The 19,315-nt window shown below is 43.2% G+C and overlaps 1 protein-coding gene across 2 annotated transcripts in view; it reads left to right on the forward strand.

Annotated features, from left to right (window-relative positions):
• LOC140724795 (protein angel homolog 1-like) overlaps positions 1-18,639 on the forward strand; it is a 60,804-nt gene extending 42,165 nt beyond the window's left edge. For both annotated transcript variants that reach the window (XM_073039413.1, XM_073039414.1), the window contains 3 exons: positions 1,747-1,816; positions 2,816-2,979; positions 13,950-18,639. In XM_073039413.1, coding sequence (XP_072895514.1) covers positions 1,747-1,816; positions 2,816-2,979; positions 13,950-14,107 — 392 coding nt within the window. In that variant the 3' untranslated portion in view covers positions 14,108-18,639. The remainder of the gene's footprint in view (positions 1-1,746; positions 1,817-2,815; positions 2,980-13,949) is intronic.
• The last annotated feature ends 676 nt before the right edge of the window (positions 18,640-19,315 follow it).

A 19,315-nucleotide genomic window follows, 5' to 3' on the forward strand; every position in this document is an offset into this window, starting at 1 on the left:
ATCAACCTCAGCTTTTAATATACCCAATTACTTGGCCTTCACCTCTGTCTGTGGAAATAGATTCCACAGGTCCACCACCCTCTGGCTAAAGAAATTCCTCCTAATCTCTGTTCAAAAGGGGCATTATTGAATTCTAACGCTGCACTATCTTGGCCTAGTCTCTCCCACTATAGGAAGCATCCTCTCCATGTCCACTCTATCTAGGCCTTTCAGTACTCGGTAGGTTTCAGTGAGATCCTTAAGACATAGGAGCAGAATTAGGCCACCGAGACTGCTCTGCCATTCCATCATTGGATCCCATTCAGGGCCTTCTCTCTGTACCTTTTGATATTTACTAATCAAGAATCTATCAACGTCCGACTTATATATACTTAATGACTTGACCTCCACAGCCATCATACTAATTGGGGTACAAGATCATCTACCTTATTCCGTATACTGCAAGCATTCAAATATAACATCTTCAGTTCATATTCATCACCCTTCTTGATTTTGCCTCCATTTTACACTTTAATTCATCCCACTGACTTGCCCTATCATTTGCCTGTTCATCCTCACAGTCTCACTACACACTGCATCGACTTGTAACTGCCCCATCCTCAGCCCTATCTTCCCACCAAATTAGTTTAAGCCCTCCCAACAGCTCTTACCCTGCCTACAAGAATATTGATTGCCCTCTGGTGTAACCCATCCTTTTTGTACAGGTCATACCTTCCCCAGAAGAGATAGCAATGATCCTGAACTCTGAAACCTTGGCCCCTGCACCACTTCCTCAACACTCATTCAACTATACTATCATCTTATTCCTGCCCTGACTGGCACTGGTCCTGGGAGTAGCACAGTGGATTGCAACTTGGAGGTCCTGCTCTTCAGCCCCCTCCCTAATTCCCCATACTCACTGCTCAGGACCTCTTCCCCTTTTCTACTTCTGTCACTGGTGCCAATGTGCATCACGACTTCTGGCTGCTCACCCTTCCCCTTGAGAATCTTCTGCAGCCACACTGAGACATCCCGGACCCTAGCATCTGGGAAGCAATACACCATCCTGCCATCCTGGCTTCTCTTTCAAGGCTATAGAATCTTCTGTCCACCCCCTATTGAATCTTCTATCATCACCTCACAGGCAAGTCCCGAGAAGCCCTGCTTGCATTTTCAAACTGTGGTGCGTGAAGTCTCTAACTCACTCTACAATCTCCCATTCCATGATCCCTTCCCCACCCCGCCTTCTAAACTCCAGTGAGTACAGCTCAGCTCTGGCAGCTGTCCTTCCTCTAGCAGCTCAATCCATATCCCATCACCTTGTATATGGCAAAACCTGCCTCTCAAATCTCCGTCAAATGTTTCCCCTCTCACCTTAAAAGTTATGCCTTCTAATTTTAGTCTCCCCTGCCCTGTAGGTGATGGGGTGCAAAAATACTGAATATCTACGTCCCTCATGATTTTATAAGCTTCTATAAGGTCACCCCCTCAGTCTCCTATGTTCCAGGTTAAAACATATCAGAGCCTATCCAGCATCTTATAACTTGGGCTGTCCGGTCCAGACAACATCCTTGTGACTCTTTTCTGCACCCCTTCAAGCCTAATCAGATCCTTCCTTTAGCATGATGACCAGAACAGTGCACATTACTCTGTGTACAATATGTGTCGGGGAAGTGAGGGTGAGTTAATGCAGAGGCCACTGTTTCTTTAAGTATATCGTCTTTCATCTTCTCTGTTGACACTGCTGTGGTTTCTGTCTCCACTCAGAGCCTCCTGGAGATGGGTCGGAGCGCTATGTCAGGGTGTCTGATCCAGAGGACGAACTCTTCTGTAAAAGGTACCATTACAGGATTGATGTGGAAGGCGTGCAGAGATTTACCAGGATGCCACCCAGATTAGAGAGCATGTCTTATGAGCATAGGTTGAGTGAACTAGGGCTTTTCTCTTTGGAGTGATGGAAGATGAGAGGTGATTTGATAGAGGTGTACAAGATACTAGGAGGCATAGATTCCAGGGTGGAAATGGCTAATATGAAGGGGCCATAACTTTAAGGTGTTTGTCGGAAAGTATCAGGGAGATGTCAGATAGTTGCTTTTCACACGGAGTGCTGAATGTATGGAACATGTTGCCAGTGGTGATGGTAGAGGCAGATACATTAGGGGCACTTTAGTGACTCTTGGGTAAGCACATGGCTGAAAGAAAAATAGAGAGGTATGTAGGAGGGAAGCATTAAATTAATCTTAGAGGAAGTTAAAAAGTGGGCACAACATTGTGGGCTGAAGCACCTGAACTCTTCTACAGTCTTTGATGTTCTATACCAACTGAGGTAATGGGGTTTGTGCTCCCAACTGTGACAAGATTTCTTGTCCATGGTAATGATACAGGGTGGTAGCAATGTATAGCTGGGAGCTTAACATCTCTTGTTCTGGTTATAGATAGACAAGGAGCGAGATTCACCTGCTTAAAATAATTCAGCGGTACAGTTGATGACCTCCATTGACCCAGCTTTGATCCTGTCCTCTGGTGCTGTTTGTCTGGAATTGGCATGTTCTCTCCCCCCCCCCCCCCCCCCCCCCAGACTTTGTTGTTTATTGACTCAAACAGCAAATTTCACCACGTTTTAAAGTGCATGTGACAAATAAAGCTAATCTTTAATCTTTGGAATATGGGGTGAATAAATTGGGCTAGGATGTAATTAATGTAAAAACAGGTGTTTGGCACAGACTCGAGTCAAGTGGCCTGTTTCCATGTTGTGTGACTGAGTAATGCTGATTGTGTATCCTAGGTGATGGAAACTATCTGTCTCACCAACCCTTTTTCTGTCTGCTCCACTCAGGTCTCCCACCACCATCCGACACAACCTCAACCTGACCTCGGTCTACACTCATTTTCAGTCTGACACAGGACGACCTGAGGTCACGACCTGCTCGTCGGGCTTTGGCCTCACCGTGGATTACATATTCTACTCTGCGCAGCCCGTTGCTGATACAAGTAGAAAAGGTTGGTGGGTTTTCTGTAGACCATGAAGGCGGAGTAGAGAAGGTATAGTGTCCGATGAGTCTTCAAGTTCCAGATGTATTGCAGTGTTGAATGGCATAAGTACAAAGTTCAAAGTGAATTTTATAATCAAAGTATGTATATGTCACTCAATACTACCTTGTGATACATTTTCTTGCAGGCAGTCACAGTAGAACAAAAAGACGCAATAGAATCAATGAAAAACTACACACAAGCAAAGACTGACAAATAACTAATGTGCAAGTAACAAAAGAAACCATAAGACCATAGGACATAGGAGTAGAATTAGGCTATTCAGCACATCGATTCTGCTCTGTCATTCGATGATGGCTGATTTATTATCCCTCTCAACCCCATTTTCCAGCCTTCTCTATAACCTTTGATGCCCTTACTAATCAATAACCTATCAACCTCTTTTTTAGATATACCCAAAGACTTGGCCTCCACAGTTGTCTATGGCAATGAATTCCACAGATTCATCGCTATCTGGCTAAATAAATTCCTCCTCATCTCTGTTCTTAGGGGATGTCCTTCTAAAGTGGCATGCAAAAGTTTGGGCACCCCTGGTCAAAATTTCTGTTACTGTGAATAGTTAAGTGAGTAGAAGATGGACTAATCTCCAAAAGTCATAAAGTTAAAGATGAAACATTCTTTTCAACATTTTAAGCAAGATTAGTGTATTATTTTTGTTTTATACAATTTTAGAGTGGAAAAAAAGGAAAGGAGCACCATCCAAAAGTTTGGGCACCCCAAGAGATTAAAGCTCTCAGATAATTTTTACCAAGGTCTCAGACCTTGTTAGGGCTATGGCTTGTTCACAGTCATCGTTAGGAAGGGCCAGGTGATGCAAATTTCAAAGCTTTATAAATACCCTGATTCCTCAAACCTTGTCCCAACGATCAGCAGCCATGGGTTCCTCTAAGCAGCTGCCTAGCACTCTGAAAATTAAAATAAATGATGACAACAAAGCAGGAGAAGGCTATAAGAAGAATGCAAAGCGTTTTCAGGTAGCTGTTTCCTCAGTTTGTAATGTAATTAAGAAATGGCAGTTAACAGGAATGGTGGAGGTCAGCCCACGATATTTTACCAACCTTTTAACCTACTCTAAGATCAATCTAACCCTTACCTCCCACATAGTGTCCTTTTTTATTTCATCCATGTGCCTGTCCAAGGTATACATAATGTATCTATCTCCACCACCAAACCCAGCATGTTTCGTGCCCAGAACTCTTTGTACAAACCCCATTTCCAGAAAAGTTGGGATATTTTCCAAAATGCAGTAAAAACAAAAATCTGTGATATGTTAATTCACGTGAACCTTTATTTAACTGACAAAAGTACAAAGAAAAGATTTTCAATAGTTTTACTCACCAACTTAAATGTATTTTGTAAATATACACAAATTTAGAATTTGATGGCTGCAACACACTCAACAAAAGTTGGGACAGAGTTAAAATAAGATTGAAAAGTGCACAGAATATTCAAGTAACACCGGTTTGGAAGACTCCACATTAAGCAGGCTAATTGGTAGCACGTGAGGTATCATGACTGGGTATAAAAGTAGCGTCCATCAAAGGCTCAGTCTTTGCAAGCAAGGATGGGTCGTGGCTCACCCCTTTGTGCCAAAATTTGTGAGAGAATTGTTAGTCAGTTCAAAAGGAACATTTCCCAACGCAAGATTGCAGAGAATTTAGGTCTTTCAACATCTACAGTACATAATATTGTGAAAAGATTCAGAGAATTCAGAGACATCTCAGTGCGTAAAGGGCAAGGTCGGAAACCACTGTTGAATGCGCGTGATCTTCGAGCCCTCAGGTGGCACTGCCTAAGAAACCGTCATGCTACTGTGACAACTATAGCCACATGGGCTCGGGAGTACTTCGGAAAACCATTGTCACTTAACACAATGTGTTAATGGATGTCGCTACATCCAGAAATACAACTGGAAATTGTATTACGCAAGGAGGAAGCCATACACCAACTCTATGCAGAAACGCCAGCGAGTTCTCTGGGCCTGAGCTCATCTCAGATGGACCGAAAGACTGTGGAACTGTGTACTGTGGTCAGATGAGTCCACATTTCAGATAGTTTCTGGAAAAAACGGGCGTTGAGTTCTCTGTGCCAAAGATGAAAATGACCATCCTGATTGTTATCAGTGAAAGGTGCAAAAGCCAGCATCTATGATGGTATGGGGGTGCTTCAGTGCCCACGGCATGGGTGAGTTGCATGTATGTGAAGGTACCATTGACTCTGAAGCGTATATTAGGATTTTCGAGGGACATATGTTGCCATCAAGACGATGTCTCTTCCCGGGACGTCCATGCTTATTTTAGCAGGATAATGCCAGACCACATTCTGCACAGGCTACAACAGCATGACTTTGTAGACACAGAGTGCGTGTGCTTGACTGGCCTGCTGCCAGTCCAGATCTACTATTGAAAATGTATGGCGCATCATGAAGAGGAGAATCAGACAACGGAGACCACGGATGTTGAGCAGCTGAAGTCTTATATCAAGCAAGAATGGACAAAATTTCCAATTGTAAATCTACTACAATTAGTATCCTCAGTTCCAAAACGATTAAAAAGTGTTATTAAAAGGAAAGGTGATGTAACACAATGGTAAACATGCCTCTGTCCCAACTTTTGTTGAGTGTGTTGCAGCCATCAAATTCTAAATTTGTGTATATTTACAAAATACAATTAAGTTGGTGAGTAAAACTATTGAAAATCTTTTCTTTGTACTTTTGTCAGTTAAATAAAGGTTCATGTGAATTAACATATCACAGATTTTTGTTTTCATCGCATTTTGGAAAATATCCCAACTTTTCTGGAAATGGGGTTTGTAAAAAGAACTTGCGTCTGACATCCCCCTCTATACTTTGCTCTAATCATCTTAAAATTATAACCGACATGCTAGTCATTTCTGATCTGGGAAAAAGTTTCTGGCTGTCCTCTTGATCTATGCTTCTTATTGTCTTGTACACTTCTATCAAGTCACTTCTCATACTCCAAAGTGAAGTAGCTCGCTCAACCTGTTCTCTTAAGATGTGCTCTGGAATGCAGGCAGCATTCTGATAAATCTTCTCTGTGCCCTTTTTAAAACTTCCACATCCTTCCTACAATGAGGCATCCAGAACTGAACACTACCATATACTCTAAAGGTGGTTTAACCAGTGTTTTATAGAGCTGCAACAGTACCTTGTAGCTGTTGAACTCATTCCTCTGACTAATAGCTGTACAAAAGGGATAGGCTAAACCTGAACCCAAAGGGGACCAATATTCTTCCAGGCAGGTTTGCTAGAGGTGTTGAAGTTGGTAGTTTAAACTAATCTGGCAGGGCGATAGGGACCGGAGTGATAGGGTAGAGAATAGATAGTGCTGTTGGTTTACAAGCAGAGGTAGTGTGTAGTGAGACTGTCAGGAATGACAGGCAGATAATGGGGAAAAATGCAGTCAGTGGGATGAATTGCAATGTAATGAGAGAACAAAACCAAAAAGGGTGACGAATACAGGACTGAAGGTGTTATATTTGAAAGCACATAGTATGCAGAGTAAGATAAATGATCTTGTAGCGTAGTTAGACATCGGCAGGTTGATGACATTGTGGGCATCACTGAGCCGTGGCTGAAAGAAGATCATAGTTGGGAGCTTAACAACCAAGGATACACATTGTATCAAAAGGACAGGCAGGTAGGAAGAGGGGGTGGGATAGCTCTGTTAGCAACAAATGAAATCAAATCCTTAGAAAGAGGTGACATATGATCGGAAGATGTAGAATCATTATGGGTAGAGTTCAGAAACTACAAGGGTAAAAGACCCTGATGGGAATTACATACAGGCTTCTGAACTGTGATCGGGATGTGGGCTACAAATTACAACGGAATTTAGAAAATGCATGTCAAAAGGACAATGTTAGGATAGTCATGAGGAATTTCAATATGCAGGTAGATTAAGAAAATTAGGTTGGTGCTGATTTTGATTCCCAAGAGAGAGAATTTGTAAAATGGCTTTTTAGAGCAGCTTGAGGTTGACCCCACTAAGGGATCAGCTGTTGTGGATTGGATGTTAGATAATGAACCGGATCTGATTTGGGATCTTATGGTAAAAGAACCTTTAGGAGATAGTGATCATAATATGATTGAAGTCATGCTTCATTTTGAGAGGGAGAAGCTAAAGTCAAATGTTACAGTGGAGTAAAAGGAATTACAGAGGCATGAGATAGCATTTGGCCGAAGTTGATTGGAAGGGGACATGATGGCTGAGCAGAAATGGCTGGAATTTCTGGGAGCAATACGGAAGGTGCAGGTTAGATGCATCCTAAAGAAGAAGTATTCTAAAGGTGGGATGATGCAACAGTGGCTGACAATAAAAGCAAAAGAAAGGGCATATAACAGCAAAATAAGTGGGAAGTTGGAGGAAGTTAGAAGTTAGGGATGCTTTTAAAAACCAACAGAAGGCAAGTAAAAAGCAATAAAGAGAGAAAAGATGAAATATGAAAGTAAGCTAGCCAATAATATCAAAGAGGATACCAAACATTTTTTTTCCAGTATATAAAGAGTAAATGAGAGGCGGGAGTAGATACCGGACCGCTGGAAAGTGATGCTGGAGAGGTAGGAATGGGGGACAAGGAAATGACAGATGAACTGAATATGTATTTTGCATCAGTCTTTACTTTGGAAGGCAGTATAAGTATGCTGGAAGTTAAAGAGTGTCAGGAGCAGAAGAAGTGAGTGCTGTTGCTCTTATTAGGAAGAAGGTCCTTGGGAAAGTGAAAGGTCTGAAGGTAGTTAAGTTACTTGGACCAAATGGATTACGTCTCAGGGTCCTGAAAGAGATCACTGAAGAGATTGTGGAGGCATTAGTAATGATCTTTCAAGAATCAATTGCTTCTGGCATGGTTCCAGAGGACTGGAAAATTGCAAATATCACTCAATTTTTTAAGAATGGAAAGGGGCAGAAGAAACTATAGGCTAGTTAGCCTGTCGTCAGTGGTTGGGAACATCTTGGAGTCAATTGTTAAGGATGAGGTTTCGGGTTACTTGGAGGCACGTGATAAAATAGGTCAAAGTCAGCATGGTTTTCTTAATGCAAAGTCTTGCTTGACACATCTGTTGCAATTCTTTGTAGAAATAACAAATGGGATAGAGAAATGAATTGGTGGATGTTGTATATCTTGATTTTCAGAAGGCCTTTGTCAAGGTGCCACACATGCGGCTGCTTAGCAAGATAAGAGCCCGTGATATTACAGGAAAGATACCAGCATGGAAAGAGCTTTGGATGATTAGGAAAGAGTGGGAATAAAGTGAGCCTTTTCTGATTGGCTGCCAGTGACTACTGGTGTTCCACAGGGATTGGTGTTGGGACCACTTTTTACATTGTATGTCAGTGATTTTGATGATGGAATTGAAGGCTTTGTGGCCCAGCTTGCAGATGGTAGGAGGATAGGTGGAGGGGCACGTGTTGTTGAGGAAGCAGACAGGCTGCAGGAGGACTTAGATTCAAAGAACGGGCAAAGAAGTGACAGATGGAATGCAATGTCGGGAGGTGTATGGTCATGCACTTTGGTAGAGGGTATAAAAGTGTAGGTAATTTTATAAATGAAAAAATTCAAAACCGAGATGCAAAGGTACTTGGGAGTCCACGTGCATGATTCTCTGAACGTTAAATTACAAGTTGAGTCGGTGGTGAGGAAGGCAAACGTGATGTTAGCATTCGTTTTGAGAGGACTAGAATATAAGATAGTAGGAGCAGAATTAGGTCACTTGGCCCATCGAGTCTGCTCCATGGTTCATTCCCAGCCATCGCCAGTTCAGGGAAAACTAACCCAGTCTATTCCTGTTTTGTAATTAGTTGGTGATATCCAAACACCCAAGTGGAATTAACTCTTCCTATTTACCTTGTTATAGGATTCTGCAGCTTCCTCTTGTAGATGGACATGCAAATTGAACGTAAGCCAGAGGGTTAGAATTAGGCTATTTGGCCAACTGGGTCTCTTCTGCCATTTCAGCTTTGCTGATTTAATATCCCTCTCAGACCCAATCTCCTGCCTTTCCCTATATCCCTTCATGCTCTGACTAATCAAGAAACTATCAACCTCTGCCTTAAATATACCTAAAGACTTGGCCTCCACAGCCTCCTGTGGCAGCAAATTTCACAAATTCATCACTCTCTGGCTAAAGAAATTCCTCCTCATCTTCATTCTAAAAGGACACTCCTCTATTCTGAGGCTGTGTCCTCTGGTCCTAGACTCCCCACCATAGTAGCCATCCTCTCCACATCCACTCTATCACAGCTTTTCAACAGTTGATAGGTTTCAATTTGGTCACCCCACATTCTTCTGAATTCTAATGAATACAGGCCCTGAGCCATTTCTGGCTAAAAAAATGTTCTCCTTGCCTCTGTTCTAAAGAGTTGCACCTCAGTTTTGAGGTTGTGCCCTCAAGCTCTGGACACCCCCACCATAAGAAACATCCTTTCCACATCCACCCTATCTAGTCCTTTAAACATCTGGTGGGTTTCAATTAGATCCCCTCACATTCTTTTAAACTCCAGTGAGTACAGGCCCAAAGCTGCCAAATGCTCCTCCTATGATAAACACTTCATTCCCAGAATCATCTGTGAACCTCCTCTGGACTCTGTCCAGTGACAACACATCCTTTCTAAGATATGAAGCCCAAAACTGTTGGCAATACTCCCAAGTGTGGCCTAACTAGTGTCTTATAAAGCCTCAGCATTATCTCCTTCCTTTTATATTCTATTCCCCTTGAAATGAATGCCTTCTTTACCACAATCTCAACCTGTAAATTAACTTTCTGGGAGTCTTGCACAAGGACTCCTAAGTCCCTTTACACCTCTGATGTTTGAACTTTCTCCCCATTTTGATAAGTCTGCTTTTTTATTCCTTTCACCAAAATGCATTATCGTACATTTCCCAACACTGTGTATCATCTGCCACTTTTTGCCCATTCTTCCAATTTGTCTGTCCTTCTGCAACCGCATTGCTTCCTCAGCACTACATACCCCTCTATCTATCTTCATATTATCTGCAAACTTTGCCACAAAGCATCAATTCCATTATCTAAATTATTGACAAACAATGTGAAATTGAGAAACCCCTAAGGGACACCACTAGTCTCAGGCAGCCAGCAGAAAAGGCCTTTATTCTCACTCACTGTCTCCTGCCTATCAGCCATTCCTCTATCCATGCCAGTATCTTTCCTGTAATGCCATGGGATTTTATCTTGTTAAGCAACTTTGTGTAGCACTTTATCAAATGCCTTCTGAAAATCCAAATAAATGACATCCACTGCCTCTCCTTTGTCCACCTTGATTGTTACTTCCTTGAAGAACTCTTAACAGATTTATCAGGCAGGACTCCCCTTTACAGAGACCATGCTGAATTTAACTTACTTTATCATTAGTCTCCAATAACCCTGAACCTCATCCTTGATAATGGACTCCAACACTTTTCCAACCACTGAGGTGGGGCTAACTGGCCTATGTTTTCCTTCCTTTTGCCTTCCTCCCTTCTTAAAAAGTGGAGTGACATTTGCAGTTTTCCAGTCCTCCAGGACCATACCAGAATCAAGTGATTATTGAAAGATCATGACCAATACATCTGCTATCTCTTCAGCAACCTCTTTCAGAACTCTTGGATATAGTCCAAGTGATTTATCCATCTTAAGAACTTCGAGTTTGCCTGGCACTTTTTCCTTTGTAATAGCAATGGCACTCACTCCTGCTCCCTGACACTGACCTCTGGCACTCTGCTAGTGTCTTCCACAGTGAAGCCTGATGCAAAGTGTTAATTAAGTTCATCCACCATTTCTTTGCCCCCCAACACTACCTCACGGGCATCATTTTTCAGTGGTCCAATATCAATTCTCACTGCCCTTTAACTTGTTATATAACCGAAAAAACTCTTAGTATTCTGCTATATATTATTGGTTTGTTTGCCCTCATATTTTTTAGTTGCCTTTTGTTGGAGTTTAAAAATTTCCCAATCATTCAACTTCCCACTCACTTTTGCTACATTATATACACTTTCCTTGGCTTTTATGCAGACCTTCACTTCCCTTGTCAGCCACAGTTGCCTACCCTTGCCATTTGAAAACAACTTTTCCTGTGGGACATATCTAACCTGTGCCCTGTGAACTATTCCCAGAAACTTCAGTCACCTCCGCTCTGCAGTCATCTCTGCCAGTAGCCCCCTCCAATCCACCTGGGTAAGTTCCTTTTCATTCCTCTGTGATACTGATACATGCGACTTATGCTTCTCCCTCTCTCTCAAATTGCAGTATGAATTCAATTATGTTATGCTCACTGTCTCCTAAGGGTTCCTTTAACTTAAACTCCCCAATAAAATCTAGATTATTACACCTAATGTAAGGTAACCTTTCCCTGAGTAGGCTCAAGCACAAACTGCTCTAAAATGCCATCTCGTAGGCATTCAACAAATTCCCTCTCTTGCGATCTAACACTAACCTGATTTTCCCAGTCCCGGTGCATATTGAAGTCCATTACTCTTGTGACATTATCCTTATTACATGCCTTTTCCAGCTTCCTTTGCAATCTCCATCTTTTATATCAGTAAGAGATGTAATTCCATCTCTAATAAAGCCACATCACTACCTATGCCTTTCTACCTGTCCTTTTGATACAAAGTATATCCTTTTATTTTACGCATCCAAGTATGACCTGAATTCAGCCAACTCAATGATGCCCACAATGTCATACCGATCAATCTCTAACTAAGCCATGAGTTCATCCACCTTATTCCAAATACTACGTGAATTTAAATACAACACCTTCATTCCTACATTCTTCGCCCTTTTGAACTTTGCCTCTGTGGTACAATTTAACTCTTTGCACTGTCTGCATTTGTACCCAATCATTGGCTTGTCCTTCCTTGCATTCATATTATACCCATCATCGACTTGTAAACCTGCTGGCTCATCCTGGTTCCCATCCCCCTGCTGTATTCGTTTAAACCACTCTCAATAGCTCTCGCAAACCTGCCCACAAGGATATTGGTCCCCTTTGGATTCAGGTGCAACCCGTCCCTTTTGTACAAGTCACACCTGACCCAGAAGAGGTCCTAATGATCCAGAAATCTGAATCCATGCTCCCTGCTTTAATTCTTCAGCCATATATTTATCTGCCACCTCATTCTATTCCTATTCTCACTAACACAATCCCGAGATTGTTACCCTTGAGGTCCTGCTTCTCAGCTTCCTTCCTAACTCCCTGTGTTCTGTTTTCAGGACCTCCTCCTTTTTTTCTACCCATGTCGTTGGTACCAATATGTCCCATGACTTCTGGCTGCTCACCTTCTCTTTTCAAAGACCTTGTCAAAGGCCTGATGAGAATCCAAGTACACAACATCAACTGATTCTATCCTGCTTGTTATTTCTTCAAAACATTCCAACAGATTTGTCAGGCAAGATTTTCTCTTGAGGAAACCATGCTGACTTACAGGCCTATTTTATCATGTGCCTCCAAATACTCCGAAACCATGTCCTTAACAATCCAGTCCAACATCTTCCCAACCACTGAGGTTGGACTAACTGGCCTATAATTTCCTTTCTTCTGTCTCTCTCCCTTCTTCAAGAGTGGAGTGACATTTGCAATGTTCCAGTCTTCTGGCACCATTCCAGATTCTTGAAAGATCATTAGTCTCTTCAGCCACCTCTTTCAGAACCCTGGGGTGTATCCATCTGGTCTAAGTGACTTATCTATCCTTGGACTTTTCAGTTTCCCAAGAACCTCTCCCTAGTAATGGCAATTCCACTCTCATCTCTCTTTTACGCTTTATGTATCTGAAGAAACTGTTGGTATCCTCTTTAATATTATTGGCTAGCTTACTTTTGTATTCCATCTTTTCCTCCTTGATGACTATTTTAATTGCCTTCTTTTGAAAGCTTCCAATCCTCTTAACCTCCCACAAATTTTTTTCTTTATTATATGCCCTCTCTTTGGCTTTTATGTTGGCTTTGACTTCTCTTGTTAGTCATGGTTGTGTAATCTTGCGTTTAGAATACTACTACTACTATGGGACGTATATATCCTGCACCTTCTGAATTGCTTCCAGAAATTCCAACCTCACTGCTGTGCTGTCATCCCTGCCAGTGTTCTTTTCCAATCAACTTCGGCCAGCTCGTCTCTCATTCCTCTGTAATTCCCTTTACTCCGCTGTGATACTGATATAAACCAAGGATGTAATGCTGTGGCTTTAAAAGGCACTGCTGAGGTCCCACTTGGAGTATTATCAGCATTTTTGGACCCCTTATCTAAGAAAGGATGTACTGACGTTGGAGAGGATTCAAAGAAGGTTCAGGAAAATTATTCTGGGAATTAAAAGCTTATGATATAAGGAGCATTTGGTGGCTCTTGGCATGTACTCACTGGAAATTCAAAAAATGAGGGGGAGTCTCATTGAAACATATTGAATGTTGAGAGGCCTAGATAGAATGGATGTGGAGAGGATGTTTCCTCTGGTGAGGGAGTCTTGGACCAGAGGGCACAGCCCCAGAATAGAGAGACGTCTATTAGAACAAAGATGAGGAATTTCTTTACACCGAGGGTGGTGCTGTGTAAGTCATTGCTACGGGCGGCTATGGAGTGCAGGTCATTGGGTGTATTTAAGACGGAGGTTGACAGATTCGTGATTAGTCAGGGCTTGAAAGGTAATGGGGAGAAGGCAGAATGGGGTTGAGCAGACTCAATGGGCAGAATGGCCTGCTCCTGCTCCTATGTTATGATCTAATGAATGTCAAAATACCATACTCCTCCTTAATCACCTTATCAGCTTGTGGGTTCTAATGTCGTATAGTCTCTACAGAATATACAAACAAAAGGAAAAGGGATACAAATGTTGGTGGTGAAGTTGTGATCTTGGAGTTGTGACTTCCCAACCTGGTGGCCATGACCTTTGCGTTCTCTCATTACCAGGGCACCGGCGATACCAGGATGGACCGCTGAAGCTGCTGGGCCGGCTCTCCCTTCTCTCTGAGCACGACGTCTGGCTGGCTAATGGTTTACCCAACGCCATCTGCTCATCTGATCACCTGTCCCTTCTGGCCAAGTTTGGGCTGAAGCCCCACGGTTGATCTTACAAAGAAATGGAGAAAGAACAGTGAGACTTGCTACTGGCAGGTGCCTTTACAAAGCTTTTTGGACAGATGCCCCTCGGATGGGTAGAATGAAGTTCCTTGTAGGGTACATAATTGCCATTTTATGGTCTGAATTAGGCTACTTTTATCTTTTTGCTTTTTTTAGTGGTCTGGAATATCGAGTACACTGCTTTAAGATAATGAAAATACAGATGGCCTTTTGGCTGATGATTTTGTCACCAAGAGTTTCCAGAATGTGATTTTCTTTTGTTTCCCAGGCAAGAACTTCCTTGAAAGCCAATTGGACATAGTGATAATTTGCCAAGTGTTATTTCTGGGCACTTTGTTACCCCCGAACCCACCCACCCATACATACCTTGGCTGGATGCTGAACTGTGCTGGATCCCCTAGAAGCAAATCATTCTATATTCCTTTCATTTGCACTATACAAGGCAGAGTCCACTGTCTGTTAACCAAATCTCAACTTTCTTTCCCCCTCTGGCCCTGGGGTTTTAAAATCTTCCTTCTGCCTCTCAGCAGGTCGCAGTCAATTCAAAAACAGTGCTGGTTTGCACCTTTGGACGGGCATGCATGGTTTGGGGAAGGGATGGGAATGGGGTGGTTTTTAAATCCCTCTAGGGAACTAGTACATTAATTCAACACTAACAGGTTCTTCTTCCTTGTCAAGCATAGTTTGGCATACTTAAATACCCCTGCTTCTGGCCTTTCCCATTTCATATATATACACACACAGACACACACATAAATTTTGGACCTTGTCCGCAAAATAGTGTCGTGATCCCTACTTCTGAAATTCCTTCCTTAAATGAAAACAGTATCGGGGTTCTGTCTTCTTTCCATGGTGGCCTGACTGAGTTAGTAACAGGTGTGATGCGCTCTCTCTATCCAGGGGATTCCCTGCTGCTTGTAGGTGAAGCAGCTGAAGAGTGGGTTGACTCAGGGAGACCAGAACTATTGGAGACAAATTCACCAAAAATCAAGGATTCTTTACCTGGTGCCCTCTCTGATTTCTTCATTGCTGGATAAATAACCAAAAACAACGCACATAAAAAGTGCTTTAGGAACTTAGTACAAGTCAGGCAGCTTCTACAGAGGAGAATAAAAATATTGATGTTTTGGGCCAAGACATTAGAATCAAGAGATCAGAACAGACCTTCTTGGCCCGAAACGGTGACAGTTTATTCCCCTGCATAAATCCTACCTGATCTGCTGAGTGCCTCCAGCAGTCGGTGTGTGTTGCTGAAGATTTCCAGCATCTGCATGAACTCTTGTGTTTATAAATGAATGTTTTGAGTTTGAAGACTGATAATGAGGCAAGAGATTTCAGGTGCTGGAATCTGGAGCAACAAACAAATGCTGGAGGAACTCCCCGGTCAGGCAGCATCTACAGGTATGGGGTTTGGGGTGTGAATCTGTTGAGGGGTCTCAATCAGAAATGTCAACTGTCCATTTCCCTCTGCAGATGCTGCCTGACTGAGCTGCTCCATTGGTTTATTTTTGCTGACTGTTGTCTGCCTGTGCTTTAACTGTGTGATGCAGTCAATGTACTGAATATTGTCTTTCTGTCACCGCAGAGTGCTTTTTGCTCTCCGAACTGAAAATCAGAGCCTTTCCACTAGTTCACTGCCAAATCCCAGCCACTCCCGCTTGCTCCATTTTTTAAACTGTTTCTCTCTCTCCCTGACCCCGAGCCCCTCTCTTTGTGTCTCAGTAGAAGGGAAGGGACAACAGCTGGGATTCCCACCACATCTCGTCCTCCATTCAGGACGAGGTAAGTGTGTGAATCGAGGCCCTGCTCGAAGCTCCTTGCTCTCCCACTCATCATGTTCAGGTAATAAGGAAGGGCAGATTGAGCTTTATTTAGCTTGCATTTCAATGGCACAGTGCTTGAAATGTTGTCCCAGTAGTCACACGGAAACACGAGAAAATCTGCAGATGCTGGAAATTCAAGCAAAACACACAAAATGCTGGTGGAACGCAGCAGGCCAGGCAGCATCTATAGGGAGAAGTACAGTCAACGTTTCGGGTCAAGACCCTTCGTCAGGACTAACGGAAAAAAGAGATAGTAAGGATTTGTTGGGGTGGGGGAGACCCGAAATGATAGGAGAAGACAGGAGGGGGAGGAATGAACCTAACAGCTGGGAAGTTGGTTGGCAAAAGGGATACAAGGCTGGAGAAGGGGGAGTATCATAGTATCATAGCCTTGGAAGAAAGAAAGGTGGAGGGGAGCACCAGAGGAAGATGGAGAACAGGCAAGGAGTGATTGTGAGAGGGAAAGAGAGAGGAAAAAAAATTAAAAATTAGGGATGGGGTAAGAAGGGGAGGAGGGGCATTCACAGAAGTTAGAGAAGTCAATGTTCATGCCAGCAGGTTGGAGGCTACCCAGACAGAATATAAGGTGTCGTTCCTCCAACCTGAGTGTGGCTTCATCTCGACAGTAGATGACAGTCTTCCTGGTGGGGGACTGGACATCCACGGTGAAAATAAGACGATGGGGGCCAGGGAACTTGATAAAACAGTGTCGAGGTATGCAGAAATGAGTTTGGTGGGGCAGCAGCAAGCTGAAACAATGGGTCTACCTGGACAACACACACAAAATGCTGGTGGAACGCAGCAGGCCAGGCAGCATCTATAGGAAGAAACATCGACTATACTTCTCCCTATAGATGCTGCCTGGCCTGCTGCATTCCACCAGCATTCTGTGTGTGTTGCTTGAATTTCCAGCACCTGCAGACTTCCTCGGGTCTACCTGGACAGGCAGGTTTGTGGATCTTGGGTAGGAGGTAGACACAAGAAGTGCGGGGTGGGGGAACTGAGGTTGGTGGCAGTGGATGGGAGATCCCCAGAGCTGATAAGGTTGTTGATGGTGTGGGAGACAGTGGCCTGGTGCTCCTTAGTGGTGGTCATGTTTGAGGGGCAAATAAGAGGAGGTATCAGTGAGTTGTCACTGTGCCTTGGTCAGTACGCCAGATTAGTACAGCACCCCCCTTATCAGCAGGTTTTATGGTAAGGTTAGGATTGGTGCGGAGGGAGTGGAGAGCAGAGCGTTCGGAAGGAGTGAGATTGGAATTGTGGTGAAGTCGAGACGGTTGATGTCCCATCGGCAGTTAGCAATAAAAAGATCCAGAGTGGGGTGTCCATGAAGAGGAGGAGGATTGAAGACAGGAGAAGGGGTCATCAGTGGGGGTAGGAGAGTCCTTGCTGAAGAAGTAAGCTCGGAGACGGAGACAGCGGAAGAAGAGTTCAGTGTCGTGGCGCACGTGGAACTCACTGAGGTGTGGGCACAGGGGGACAAAGGTGAGGCCCTTACTGAGGACAGAGCGCTCTGCCTCAGAGAGTGGAAGGTCGGAGGAGATGGTGAAGACCCAGCATGGATGCGAGCTGGGATCAGAGGGGGAGGGAGGTTGGTAGTGTCAGTGGAGAGGGGAGGGTTGGGGTGAGAGGAAGATGGAGCTGTCTTACCTTGTGCCAGGGAGTGCAAGGCTCTGCTGAGCACTTAGCAAGTGCCACACAACTTATCAGTGTGTTGTGTGCTGCTGGGGCTGAGAATAATGTGCACCTTACTGTGGGAGGGAATCCATGTTCAGTACCTGTAACACTACATTTGGACATGGCGAGGAAATAAAGGAGCTAAGTACAGCCCCTCAGGCCTCTTCTACTTGAACTTAGGGCTGATCTCTCTCTCAACTCAATGTGTCCTTGTTGTGAACCTTTTAATGTAGAGGTGAGGAAAAATATGAGCCAGGTTTCTTCTGGTGTGCAGATCCCATGTTGGGATGGGTATAGGTGCTATGGGAAAAGGACCCATCCTGGTTAACCATGACACTTGGGCAGGTTAATGTCTCTGCAGACATTGTGATAAAGTCAGATGAAGTGAGGAAGGGCACAAGGGAGTGTAGGAACCTCTTAAATTGTGTTTTGAGGCTTTGTGTCGCTTCTTTGCACATTTTGGAAATGAAACTCGTGTCTCAAAGCAATGAGCTATATTGTTACATGACTTCTAGCTCTCATGGGAATGCTCACGAGACAGAGGGGCATTGTTAGTGTGATGGGAACTCTATTCCCCAAGTGAGTGACCTGTTCAGTGCATACTGCATCACGTCTCGGGATCTTTCCCAGGTGAAGCCATAATAATAGCCTTTGAGTCAAGAGATAAAAATATTGGACATTCGTAATGTAATTTAAACACTACCTCCCAAACAAGCAGACAATTGCCATACATTTAATTCTTAGCTGCTTTTGTAAATGTTTATACGACTGGTTTCTGCATTTAGAGATTGTTTTGGATTAATTGAAGTTTAAAGTTATGGAACGTGGATCCAGTCTCGGCTAAAGGACCAAACCCCTCGGTCAGCTGGAATTCTGGGGCTTATGGATTTGTGCCTAAGGTTTTAAACAGTTAGTGTTTAAAAATGCATAGATAAAGCATATATTCAAATGGTGCAATTCAAAGGCTGTGTTTTGCTGATATTTTTGTGACTTAAGGAAATAAAAGCTCGTTTATTTGAGGTGTTGTCATTTTTGCTGTGGGTGAATGTTTGCAATGCATTGATAATGTGTTTAATAACCTATGGCTGCAATTGTTGCAAGCTTTGTGGAACTGTCTCTGAAACAGACACAAGATCTGCAGATGCTGGAAATCCAGAACAGTACACACAAAATGCTGGAGGAACTTAGCAAGTCGGGCAGCATTTACAGAGGGAAATGAATAGTCAACGTTTTAAGACCCTTTATCAGTATTGATGAAGGGTCTTGGCCCGAAACATCGACTGTTTATTCCCCTCTGTAGATATGTCTCACCTGTTGGCTTCCTCCAGCATTTGGGGTGTGTGTGTGTTTCTTTAAACACAGTTTAATACATATATTTTCTGAATTCTAAGCAAACTTGGAACTAAATCTGGATGTGGATGGATGTTTTGAGAGGCAATGTTGTAAACTAGATAAACACAGAACAATACAACATGTTATACTTCTGCCCATGATGTTGTGTTGACTTAACGCACTCCAAGATCGGTCTAACCCTTCCCTTTCATATGGCCCTCCATTTATCCATGTGCAGAAGGTACTCTTAAATGTCTCTAATTATCTGCCTTTACCACCACCCTGGTAGCACTCCCTTATCACTCTGTATGTATGTGTGTGTGTGTGTATATATATAAATAAAAAAGCTTTAAAAACCTATCT

The sequence above is a fragment of the Hemitrygon akajei genome, chromosome 3, assembly GCF_048418815.1.
Source record: "Hemitrygon akajei chromosome 3, sHemAka1.3, whole genome shotgun sequence".
Lineage (NCBI taxonomy): Eukaryota > Metazoa > Chordata > Chondrichthyes > Myliobatiformes > Dasyatidae > Hemitrygon > Hemitrygon akajei.